General features: G+C 42.3%; 1 protein-coding gene across 7 annotated transcripts in view; it reads left to right on the forward strand.

Annotated features, from left to right (window-relative positions):
• Positions 1 to 12,678, forward strand: part of LOC110500629 (serine/threonine-protein phosphatase 2B catalytic subunit alpha isoform) — a 136,811-nt gene that overhangs the window by 61,685 nt on the left and 62,448 nt on the right. For all 7 annotated transcript variants that reach the window (XM_036958092.1, XM_036958094.1, XM_021578104.2 and 4 more), the window contains exon 2: positions 5,119 to 5,319. In XM_036958092.1, coding sequence (XP_036813987.1) covers positions 5,119 to 5,319 — 201 coding nt within the window. The remainder of the gene's footprint in view (positions 1 to 5,118; positions 5,320 to 12,678) is intronic.

A 12,678-nucleotide genomic window follows, 5' to 3' on the forward strand; every position in this document is an offset into this window, starting at 1 on the left:
TCCCAGATGTGCTCAATTGGATTCAGGTCTGGGGAACGGGCGGGCCAGTCCATAGCATCAATGCCTTCCTCTTGCAGAAACTGCTGACACACTCCAGCCACATGAGGTCTAGCATTGTCTTGCATTAGGAGGAACCCAGGGCCAACCGCACCAGCATATGGTCTCACAAGGGGTCTGAGGATCTCATCTCGGTACCTAATGGCAGTCAGGCTACCTCTGGCGAGCACATGGAGGGCTCTGCGGGCCCCCCAAAGAAATTCCACCCCACACCATGACTGACCCACCGCCAAACCGGTCATGCTGGAGGATGTTGCAGGCAGCAGAACGTTCTCCACGGCGTCTCCAGACTCTGTCACGTCTGTCACGTGCTCAGTGTGAACCTGCATTCATCTGTGAAGAGCACAGGGTGCCAGTGGCGAATTTGCCAATCTTGGTGTTCTCTGGCAAATGCCAAACATCCTGCACGGTGTTGGGCTGTAAGCACAACCCCCACCTGTGGACGTCGGGCCCTCATACCATCCTGCCATCCTGGACGAGCTGCACTACCTGAGCCACTTGTGTGGGTTGTAGACTCCGTCTCATGCTACCACTAGAGTGAAAGCACCGCCAGCATTCAAAAGTGACCAAAACATCAGCCAGGAAGCATAGGAAATGAGAAGTGGTCTGTGGTCACTACCTGCAGAACCACTCCTTTATTGGGGGTGTCTTGCTAATTGCCTATAATTTCCACCTGTTGTCTATTCCATTTGCACAACAGCATGTGAAATGTATTGTCAATCAGTGTTGCTTCCTAAGTGGACAGTTTGATTTCACAGAAGTGTGATTGACTTGGAGTTACATTGTGTTGTTTAAGTGTTCCCTTTATTCTTTTGAGCAGTGATATATATTATTATTTATTTTTATTTATTTTTTGCTAGTCAGCGTTAGCTAGCTAGTCGGCTGTACCTACGCCAAAACTTGGGTATTTTTCATCCAATAGCTTGACCGTAATCTTTTTGAATAGTGAGCCAACGTGTTTTCAGCACTTTAATTTCCATGACGGATCAAAACTCATTTTCTCATGCTTTCTCTTGTCTCTCTGCAGCAGACATATGATGAGCAACATGTATGGAACATCAAATCGCAAGGTGGAAAAATCTGCCATTTTGCCCTTGAGCAAGGCAGTTAACCCCATACCACAACTGCTCCCAGGGCGTTGATTTAACCCAACCCCTCTGATTCAGAGAGGTTGCGTTAATTGCGGAAGACACGTTTGGGTTGAATGCATTCAGTTTTGCAACTGACTAGGTATACCCTTAGTCTCTGCTACCTCTCTTCTATTCACTCATATCATTAACACATTGTTCAATAGCCTGCTAAGCAACTTGACATCAGAAACCTGAGAGCTTCACTTGCAGCCAGGATTATCCAACAATACTGAATGCCCTTTACCTCATCCTTCTATAGGCATGGAATTAAATACTAGGAGCACTTGATTTACAGAACCAATCAAAAGTTTGGACACCTACTCATTCAAGGGTTTTTCTTTATTTTTTATTGTTTTCTACATTGTAGAATAATAGGGAAGATATTAAAATGATTAAAAACACATGGAATCATGTAGTAAGCAAAAAAGTGCAAATAATAATATATTTGAGAGTCTACGTTTCCTGTAGTTCTTGACCAGGTTTGCACACACTGCACTAGGGATTTTGGCCCACTCCTCCATACAGACCTTCTCCAGATCCTTCAGGTTTCGGGGCTGTCGCTGGGTAATACGGACTTTCAGCTCCCTCCAAAGATTTTCTATTGGATTCAGGTCTGGAGACTGGCTAGGCCACTCCAGGACCTTGAGATGCTTCTTATGGAGCCACTCCTTAGTTGCCCTGGCTGTGTGTTTCGGGTCATTGTCATGCTGGAAGACCCAGCCACGACCCATCTTCAATGCTCTTACTGAGGGAAAGAGGTTGCTGGCCAAGATCTTGCGATACATGGCCCCATCCATCCTCCCCTCAATACGGTGCATTCGTCCTGTCCCCTTTGCAGAAAAGCATCCCCAAAGAATTATGTTTCCACCTCCATGCTTCACGGTTGGGATGGTGTTCTTGGGGTTGTACTCATCCTTCTTCTTCCTCCAAACACAGCGAGTGGAGTTTAGACCAAAAATCTCTATTTTTGTCTCTGGATCATCCAGATGGTCATTGGAAAACTTCAGACGGGCCTGGACATGTGCTGGCTTGAGCAGGGGGACCTTGCGTGCGCTGCAGGATTTTAATCCATGACGGCGTAGTGTGTTACTAATGGTTTTCTTTGAGACTGTGGTCCCAGCTCTCTTCTGGTCATTGACCAGGTCCTGCCGTGTAGTTCTGAGTTGATCCATCACCTTCCTTATGATCATTGATGCCCCACGAGGTGAGATCTTGCATGGAGCCCCAGACCGAGGGTGATTGACCGTCATCTTGAACTTCTTCCATTTTCTAATAATTGCGCCAACAGTTGTTGCCTTCTCACCAAGTTGTTTGCCTATTGTCCTGTAGCCCATCCCAGCCTTGTGCAGGTCTACAATTTTATCCCTGATGTCCTTACACGGCTCTCTGGTCTTGGCCATTGTGGAGAGATTGGAGTCTGTTTGATTGAGTGTGTGGACAAGTGTCTTTTATACAGGTAACGAGTTCAAACAGGTGCAGTTCAAACAGGTAATGAGTGGAGAACAGGAGTGCTTCTTAAAGAAAAACTAACAGGTCTGTGAGAGCCGGAATTCTTACTGGTTGGTAGGTGATCAAATACTTATGTCATGCAATAAAATGCAAATGAATTACTTAAAAAAATCATACAATGTGATTTTCTGGATTTTTGTTTTAGATTCTGTCTGTCACAGTTGAAGTGTATCTATTATACAAATTACAGACCTATACATGCTTTGTATGTAGGAAAACCTGCAAAATCGTCAGTGTATCAAATACTTGTTCTCCCCACTGTAAGTGTAACTTCAAAGCTGTTTACAAGGGCGCATTGATTTTAAAGCATTGGACTGGTGTAAGTGTTGGCTGGAGGGAGTTTCCACCACGGTGGGAAGTGTTCCAAGTGCACACTTGAGGAGAAGGGTTGAGAACCTGGACGCTGCCCAAGAGATCTGGCAGTCTTAGGTAGCACTCCTGGTATATAGATGCCTGTAAGATTACAACTATCCAACAATCACTGTACAGTTGCACTGATGAGTACACACATGCATGAACGCGAGTACACACGCACAGACTGTTCCCAGGAAGCAGCATACCTTCCCACTCTGTAAAGTTATGAGGAGCCAGTGTACAACAGCTCAACATGACAGACAGGAGGCCGGAGCGAAGGAGCCTGTGTTCAACAGTTCAACATGACAGACAGGAGGCCGGAGCGAAGGAGCCTGTGTACAACAGCTCAACATGACAGACAGGAAACTGCATGTAGACAGACTGTCACTTTAAGCCCAGGGCTAGAGTTGCACAGCAGGTGCTTAGAAGTGGCCCAGCCGGGGGCCTCTGGTAACCCTATCTGAGGCACTGGCTGGGGTTTGACGCACACCCACACAGATGAGTGTTGACTGTGCAGGGATGTAGGCTACTGAACTGAAGGTGTGGGGTAGGAATAGTTTGTCTGACTGGCTTGTCAATTGTTTCAGTCAGTGTCCATGATAGCTGTCTGGATTAAAGCTGAATGAGCAGAGGTAGTGAAAGAGAAGGCTAATTCTGCGAGCCATATTGGGAATCTTGCTCTGCTTTCTTGTATCATATGAATGTCTGTCGAGAGAGACTACTGAAAGAGGAGTCTATGAATGTCTGTCGAGAGACTACTGAAAGAGGAGTCTAAGGTTGCTTCCCAATTCACCCACACTTCTCCCAAAGTGTGCACTTGCACACTTCCTGTCATTGATTTTAAAGCATTAGACTAGTGTAAGTATAGGCTGGAGGGAGTTTCCACCACGACGGGAAGTGTTCAAGTGCACACTTCAGGAGAGGGGTTGAGAACATGGATGCTACCCAATAGACCTGTGCAGTCTTAGGTAGCACACCTGGTATATAGAATTAAGCCCGATAATGAATTACCTTTTTCTATTCTTTCATTCATTACAGTGTGACATAGAGGTGCGCTAGAGGTCTGATTACAGATGATGTCACTTTAGGGAAATCATTGCCCCGTCTGTGGGATCTCCCCCACCCCTACTTGCACAGCACATTAATCTCTCTTTAGACATGATGCTTCTCTGGGATTTTAATTAACATGATTTCCTATTTTCTGATGGTGTGAAAATGCTTAGTTAGTGAATCCACTTCATATTTTGGTGGCTAAATTGCAATTGACTATCAGGGTGGTGTATCTACTTTGTACTGTACAGCTGTTAAGCCATGTCAAAATGTGTTTTCATAGAATTCCTTGTTTCTGCTTTCCTCAAATGAAGGGTATTGTTGTGGGTGACTGTAATTAGTCAATAATTAAGATGCTCCCCATTAAGCCGGGAAAGTGAGCTTTTGATAGGATTATGTGTAGGCGGCAGGCAGCAGCAACACACAATAACTGCTAGGTAGAGGCTACCAAATGTTTGCGTTGATCATTTTTGTCATTTCAAAGTGCTAATTTGTGTATTTTACACCGGCAGTTGGTTTTCAGTTTGATAAATTGCTGAAAGCACTCTTACATTATTTTGAAGGGAGACATTTTACTGTCTTAAGTTATTTTCCTCTTGACATCAAAGTGTGTTTACTATTTGAATAAATTGTAAAATAGATTTATTCACACATTTAGTTGTGAGTACCAATATGTTTTGTTGCATGTGATGAGAGGTGTTATGTTTCCCTTGACACCTGCCCAGATATGTGACAAACATCTTTCCTCCAAAAGAGATTTCCTTGCACAAAATGTCATGAAAATACACTAATTTCAAAGGCATTTTTGAGTCATTTTCACACAGAAGTAATCTAAAACACAGGAGGACCTTATTCAGTGATACAACTGTACCTGTGACTTATTTGACTCAATCCTCTTCGCCCCTTTTGGGATCATAGGGTGTCCACCATTGCACCCGTCCTCACTCTTTTCCGTGCAAGGTCTTTTGTACCTGTGGGTTTGTTGTAACTAACTGTTCTCCTCTTTTTTCTTCTCCAGCTGTCCCGTTCCCGCCAAGTCACCGGCTCACAGCCAAGGAGGTGTTTGACAGTGATGGGAAGCCCAAAGTGGACGTGCTCAAAGGCCACCTGACCAAGGAGGGCCGCGTGGAGGAGAGCGTAGCCCTCAGACTCATCGGAGAGGGAGCAGCCATCTTGAGGGCTGAGAAGAACCTGCTGGACATAGAGGCACCCGTGACAGGTTAGTGAGTAAAGCGCCCACATGGATATACAGTAGACACATGTGCGCACGCACACACACACACATATAACCCCCCCCCCCCCCCCCCCCCCCCCCCCCCCCCCCCCCCCCCCACTGCCTGCTCTCGTGTTATTCTAAAAGTATTACATCATTTTCTTCATAATGTACTTTACACAGTTTTCTTACGAATTCCAATTTGTTTGTAGCTAATGTTAGCTAGGTTATCTAGGTGGCTAACGTTAGGGTTAAGGTTAGGTTACATGCAAGCTAAGTATTTAAATGTTTAGGGTTAGCGTTAGCTAACATGCTAGCTAAGTATTTAAATGTTTAGGGTTAGTGTTAGCTAACATGCTGCTTAGTAGTTAAAAAGTAGTAAGTAGTTGCAAAGTTGCTAAAATGCTAAAGTTGTCCATGATGTGATTCAAACATGCAACGTTTGTGTTACTAGACCTTTGCGTTACACGCCCACCCATCCTCCCCGACCAACATCCCTCCTATCATTTCTGTCTTAAGTAACCTCAGTCTGTATCTGTGATTGAAGTGCACTGTATACAATTACTTTTTTGTGTGCCTGTGTCACGGATTCCCCCGGTACTGCTACATCACCCCTCTAGGCATCACTGAACTGTCTCATTACTCACACCTGATTCCAATTCCCCTGATTAGTAATTGTATATATGTGCCCTCTGTTCACCATCATCTTGTCTGTTATTGTTCCCATGTCCGTTGGTCAGTGAGTACCTGTGCTTTGTTATTTCGGCTTTCGTGCTGCGTGTATTGTTCACTTGTTATTATGGGTCTCGTCCCGTGTATTGTTGTGCATTTGTTATTACGGGTCTCGCCCCATGTATTGTTATTACGGGTAGGGTTGCAAAGGGTCGGAAACTTTTTGGTAAATTTCCGGAATATTTCCAGAGATTTTTCATGGGAGGTTGAGCCCTGGAATTTGTGGCATTTTGCTTAAATTCATTAAAAGTTAGCTTATAACAGTGAACCTTTTTTTGTGGGATACACAAGGCAATTTTGGTTAAACTATCCCCAATTCAATGGAATTCAAACCCTCTGCATGCACAGTGTGTTCTTCCATCACATGTGCAGTATACCCTTCCATCACATATACAGCTGATTCCCAAGATCTTGCACACTAATGAGATGCAATTGTGCCTACCACTGTCTGAGCCAAGGACTACATGCTTTCTGGTAGGTTTTAATTTTAATTGTGGGTGACTATATTTTAATGACACATGATTTTTTGTTAACTGATAAATTAGTAGCCTACAGGAAAGTGTGTTTAAATAATTTCTAACTTGTTAACAATTTCTGCTAGTTAGTTTTTGCTATCATGTGGGTTTTAGCTTGCATGAGCCTGCTAACTGAGGAGTGTTAATTCACCCGTTTCCATACATGTTTAATTTATCTTACAAAGGAGTTGTTTAATCTAACTGCTTAACTATTTATCTGTACATGGAATTGTATTTGTTATTTTTACTCTTTTTTTCTCATCTTTACAGGAAAATGCCACGGACACTATCTGATGTGTGGAGACATTTCACTGCAGGGAATGTAGAAAGAAAAGCTGTGTACATTTGCACATACTGTGCCAAATCATATGTGAAGAATTCAACAAAGATGCAGAATAATTTGGCCAAGTGTGTAAAGTTCTCACAACAAACAACTTCTGACACAAGTCCCTCTACTTCTATTTGAGGTGAAAATGATGAATCAGACACCTTAACGATATCAACAGCCCTTTATCTACTCATTTGCTGGATGTAAGAGAAGAAATCCATACTGCCCTGCCCACTTCACTGTTGCTCCAAGCAGAGGAAACTGCAGTTCTGAAATACATCAAAAAGCGTGAAGACTTCTGCCTGACGCCCAAACACACCGCAGCGTACATGCTGGACCCCAAGTACGCTGGCAAGAGCATCCTGTCTGGTGCAGAGATCAACAAGGCCTATGGTGTCATCACTACCGTGTCTCACCACCTTGGTCTGGATGAGGGCAAGGTTCTTGGCAGTCTGGTGAAGTACACTTCCAAGCAAGGGCTTCTGGATGGAGATGCAATATGGCAGTCGTGCCAACATATCTCATCAGCCACCTGTTGGAAGGGACTTTGTGTATCTAAGGCTCTTTCCCCGGTTGCCTCCATCATCCTCCAAATCCCACCAACATCAGTCGCCTCAGAGCACCACTGGTCCTTGTTTGGGAACACACACACCAAAGCACACAACAGGCTGACCAATACAAGGATTGAAAAATTGGTGGCCATCCGGGCAAATCTGAGGCTTTTTGAGCCTGACAACGAGCCATCCTCAACAAGGTTGGAAAGTGACAGTGAAGATGAGGTCTCAGAGTCTGATGTTCAAGAGGTGGACATTGAGGAGGTCCAGGGAGAAGACATGGAAGCCTGAGAGGAAGACAACCAAAGCTTTAGTTTCTAGACTATCATTTTACAGATGAATGCTGAAAATGTTTTTGAAAGATGCGATGGATCATTCAATATTCCCTTTTGTTGTTCAGTGAAATCATCCCATGTGAGGAGTCAACTCATTTAATTAAAGTTCAATTCGTAACCAAATAGTTTAACATTTCTATTGGAAGGATTTCATAATTTGCAATTATGTCTACTTATGATAAGGTAAAATGTTTATGTTTAAGTCTCCATATGATAGGGTAAATATATCCAATGCAGAAAACAACTACATTTAAATCGTACTAATATTAATTTGCATATATTCTTGTTAATTCTCATGTATTACGGTTAATTCCCATATATTCACGTTAATTCCCATGGAAAGTTTCCACCTCTGAATATTCCCCAAAATGTACAACGCTAATTATGGGTCTCGTCCCATATATTTATTAGAGGTTTAACCTCACTCTTTTGTTTGGGTTACATCTAGAGGTCGACCGATTATGATTTTTCGACGCCGATGCCGATTATTGGAGGACCAAAAAAGCCGATGCCGATTAATCGGCCGATTAGGGGGGGATTTAATAATGACAATTACAACAATACTGAATGAACACTTATTTTAACTTAATATAATACATCAATAAAATCAATTTAGCCTCAAGTAAATAATGAAACATGTTCAATTTGGTTTAAATAATGCAAAAACAAAGTGTTGGAGAAGAAAGTAAAAGTGCAATATGTGCTATGTAAGAAAGCTAACCTTTCAGTTCCTTGCTCAGAACATAAGAACATTTGAAAGCTGGTGGTTCCTTTTAACATGAATCTTCAATATTCCCAGGTAAGAAGTTTTAGGTTGTAGTTATTATAGGAATTATAGGAAGTTTTCCCTCTATACCATTTGTATTTCATTAACCTTTGACTATTGGATGTTCTTATAGGCACTTTAGTATTGCCAGTGTAACAGTATAGCGTCATTCCCTCTAGTTAGCGCGCGCTAACTAGCTAGCCATTTCACTTCGATTACACCAGCCTCATCTCGGGAGTTGATAGGCTTGAAGTCATAAACAGTGCAATGCTTGACGCACAACGAAGAGCTGCTGGCAAAACGCACAAAAGTGCTGTTTGAATGAATGTTTACGCGCCTGCTTCTGCCTACCACCGCTCAGTCCGATGCTTGTATGCTCAGTCAGATTATATGCAACGCAGGACACGCTAGATAATATCTAGTAATATCATAAACCATGTGTAGTTAACTAGTGATTATGATTGATTGTTTTGTATAAGATACGTTTAATGCTAGCTAGCAACTTACCTTGGCTTACTGCATTCACGTAACAGGCAGTCTCCTTGTGGAGTGCAACAAGAGGCAGGTCGTTATTGCGTTGGACGAGTTAACTATGAGGTTGCAAGATTTGATCCCCCGAGCTGACAAGGCGAAAATCTTTCGTTCTGCCCCTGAACGAGGCAGTTAACCCACCGTTCCTAGGCCGTCATTGAAAATAAGAATGTGTTCTTAACTGACTTGCCAAGTTAAATAAAAGGTGTTATTTATTTATTTAAAAAAATATATAATAATAATCAGCGCCCAAAAATACAGATTTCCGATTGTTATGAAACCTTGAAATCGGCCCCAATTAATCAGCCATTCCGATTAATCGGGCGACCTCTAGTTACATCCCTGTGTTTTTGTATACCTGTTTGTTTTGGGCTTCGTCCCTGTGCCTTTCATGGCATGTTGTATTTTTGTTTGGAGTATTAAAACCACCTATTACGTATTCCTGCGCCTGTCTTCAATCCTTTATACAACGTGACAGCCTGCAATAAGTAATTTGTGTTTGTTTCACAATAATCTCTGATACTGGGTTGTGTGGTCGCTGAATTTTACAGTACCCAAAGTCATACTGTGATGTTACAGTATCATGGGGAAAATAACGGTGTAGCCTAAATACTGCAATGCAGGTTTGATTGGATGTTATCCCTCCCTCTCTCTGGGGAGCCCTTACCCAACCTTCTACCTTTTCCCACATCCCCTGAGTACATCAGATACCGCCGGGCTTTCAGGGACGTGCGTGGGCTCTGCTGCCGAACACCAGAACACTATAACAAGCACAGGGCCAAGAGTCAATTAAACTCGTTCAGTCTGACCAACCAAGGCGTCACTATGTGTTCAAATGCCCTTCTGGTACATACAGACTTGAAAAGGTAAATTACTCTGACACACACACACACACACACACACACACACACACACACACACACAATCAACGTTTTGGCCCTCAAGGAAAATTAATGGAGGGTATATTTCATAAAGTATAGTGTGTGAGCCATTGAAATGTATTGAACTTCAATATGATTCCTAAACATTTGTTAGGAGATACACTAAACCTTAGTTGATTTTTAAGTTGGTTATTTTTGTTGAATCATTTCATTTTTACATGACCTGTCCTTTTTGGGTGATTTCTAACACTGATAAAAACTGGTCAGGAGATGTGCTGATCCACATGTATAGATGCAAACCTATTCTCTTTCACTCCCTTAAGTCAAGTGTCTCAGTAATACCCCAATTAGACTTCTTAATGAGGTTCTTTGATATTGATTTAATAAGAGGCAGAGGGCCAGTCCTAGGAACTAATGGCAATAGAGCATTTCCAGGAAGAGTCCAAAGATAAATGGCCTTAATCCATCTCCTTTACATGTTTTGTTTTAGACTATTGTGCTAACGTCGTACAACCATCTGGAAGTCTCGCGAGCTTACATTCACCAGTAATCAGTCTGGTACTTACAAGGCTACTATTGTGCAGCCTTCAAGAAAACACATCATCAGATATTCTCTTTCTCTCTAGTCCCCACACCAGAAGTCATTATTCTACCATTTGGCCCTGGCTAATGGAAATGTGACTGACTGGGTTTGAATCCGGGTCTCCGGTGCACAGCAAAGATGTGTTAGCCCCTTAAGCTAAAGCCAAGGCATTAGCTTGGGTACAGCTGACGGGCTGGTAGACGCAGCTACTTACACGAGACTCAAACCCATGATCTTACATTGCCATCCCAGCAAACCGGGAACATTCCCAGAACATAAGCTAGGGTTTTTATATAACATTAGAATAACATTCCAAAAACATTGTGCACAACATCGCGGATATTGATGCACAACATCACTATCCGCGCTACAGAGGACAGTGCGTACAGCCATGTATATCACTGGGGCCGAGCTCTCTGCCATCCAGGCGGTGTCAGAGGAAGGACCCTAAAAATTGTCAGACTCCAGCCACCCAAGTCGTAGACTGTTCCCTCTGTTTCCACGCGGCAATCGGTACTGGAGCGCCAAGTCTGGTACCAAAAGGCTCCTGAACAGCTTCTTTCTACCCCCAAGCCATAAGACTTCTGAACATTTCATCAAATGGCCACCCTGACTATTTGCATTGACCCCTTTTATTTGCACTGACTCTCTTGCACCAGCTCTATGCACACACACTACACTGACTCTCCCAACATACACACTTCATACACACACCTAACACACACACATATGGATATTGACACCACTCACAGAAACACACTTTCACTCTTCATATGCTGCTGCTACTCTGTTTATCTATCCTGATTGCCTAGTCACTTTTACCCATACCTACATGTACATATTACCTCAACTGCCTCGTAACACTGCACATTGACTCGGTACCGTTACTCCTTGTATATAGCCTTATTATTGTTATTTTGTGTTACTATTTTATATTTCTGCATTGTTGGGAAAGGGCTAGTAAGTAAGCATTTCACTGTAGTCTACAACTCTTGTATTCGGTGCAAGTGACAAATGTAACTCATTTAATTCTCAAACCGATTTTCTTGCATATAACAAACACATAATATCATGTGACTCAAACCCATTGCCTTATTAAGGTGAAGATGGCAAGGTGCTACAGATGTAAGATCTTAATTTGACCACTCTTTTGTTGCTGAAAACTTTCCTGCACAACAGGAAGTGCAAACTTGTAGTATATTGGAGGTTTAAAAAGGCATCTCAAGTTTGTAATTTCCAGTTAATACTGTCAGACTTGATTTGCCCTAAAAATGTATCAACCCCTATAAAAAGTCCACTCATTATAATTCACATTTCCTGTTGCTGTAGGAATATTTTCCTGCTGAAGCAAACTGGTTCAAATTAAGATCCTACATCTGCAGACGCTGTGCTGCTGTCCCTCTGTGGCTGAGTGTTGCACAATGTACTGTAAAAAATGTCTCCACTGTCTCTGCCACGATCGCAAATCATAGTGTCTTGCGAGGTTTTCACTTATTAGATAATAAGGGAGCGAAGGGCAATGGCTGCTATGTGTTAGGTGTTGTGTTATAACAAAATGGTGTCTGTTTTGGTGTACATCTCATTAAAGTGGAACTGACAGTGTTTTAACTACATTCCAGATATGAAACAGACAATCATAATATCAGTCAAACATAAAATTCCCAGTTTATGCTTCAAAACCAACTTTAAGAGGTTTTAAAAATGGGTTATATTTTACTCAAAATTCCATGAATTACAGTAAGGCATTGTTGGCAGAATAGATGGATGCAGTTCAATGCATGATTCATATAACTCACCAATTTTTAAATTTTTTTTTTTTACCTTTATTTAACTAGGCAAATCAGTTAAAACCTGTTGGGGCTAGGGGCATAAGGTGTTCCCGAATTAACAAGTCCAATACAGCAAATGAAAGATAAACACCTTGTTAATCTACCCATCGTATCCGATTTTTTAAATATTTTACAGCGAAAACACAACATATGTTTATGTTAGATGACCACCAAATTCAAAAACACACACAGCGACTTTTCAGTCACAAAAGCATAAATATAGATACAATGAATCACTAACCTTTGATTATCTCCATCAGATGACACTCATAGGATATCATGTTATACATGTATTGTGTGTTTTGTTCGAT

Source organism: Oncorhynchus mykiss, chromosome 21, assembly GCF_013265735.2.
Source record: "Oncorhynchus mykiss isolate Arlee chromosome 21, USDA_OmykA_1.1, whole genome shotgun sequence".
In the NCBI taxonomy this organism is placed as follows: Eukaryota; Metazoa; Chordata; class Actinopteri; order Salmoniformes; family Salmonidae; genus Oncorhynchus; species Oncorhynchus mykiss.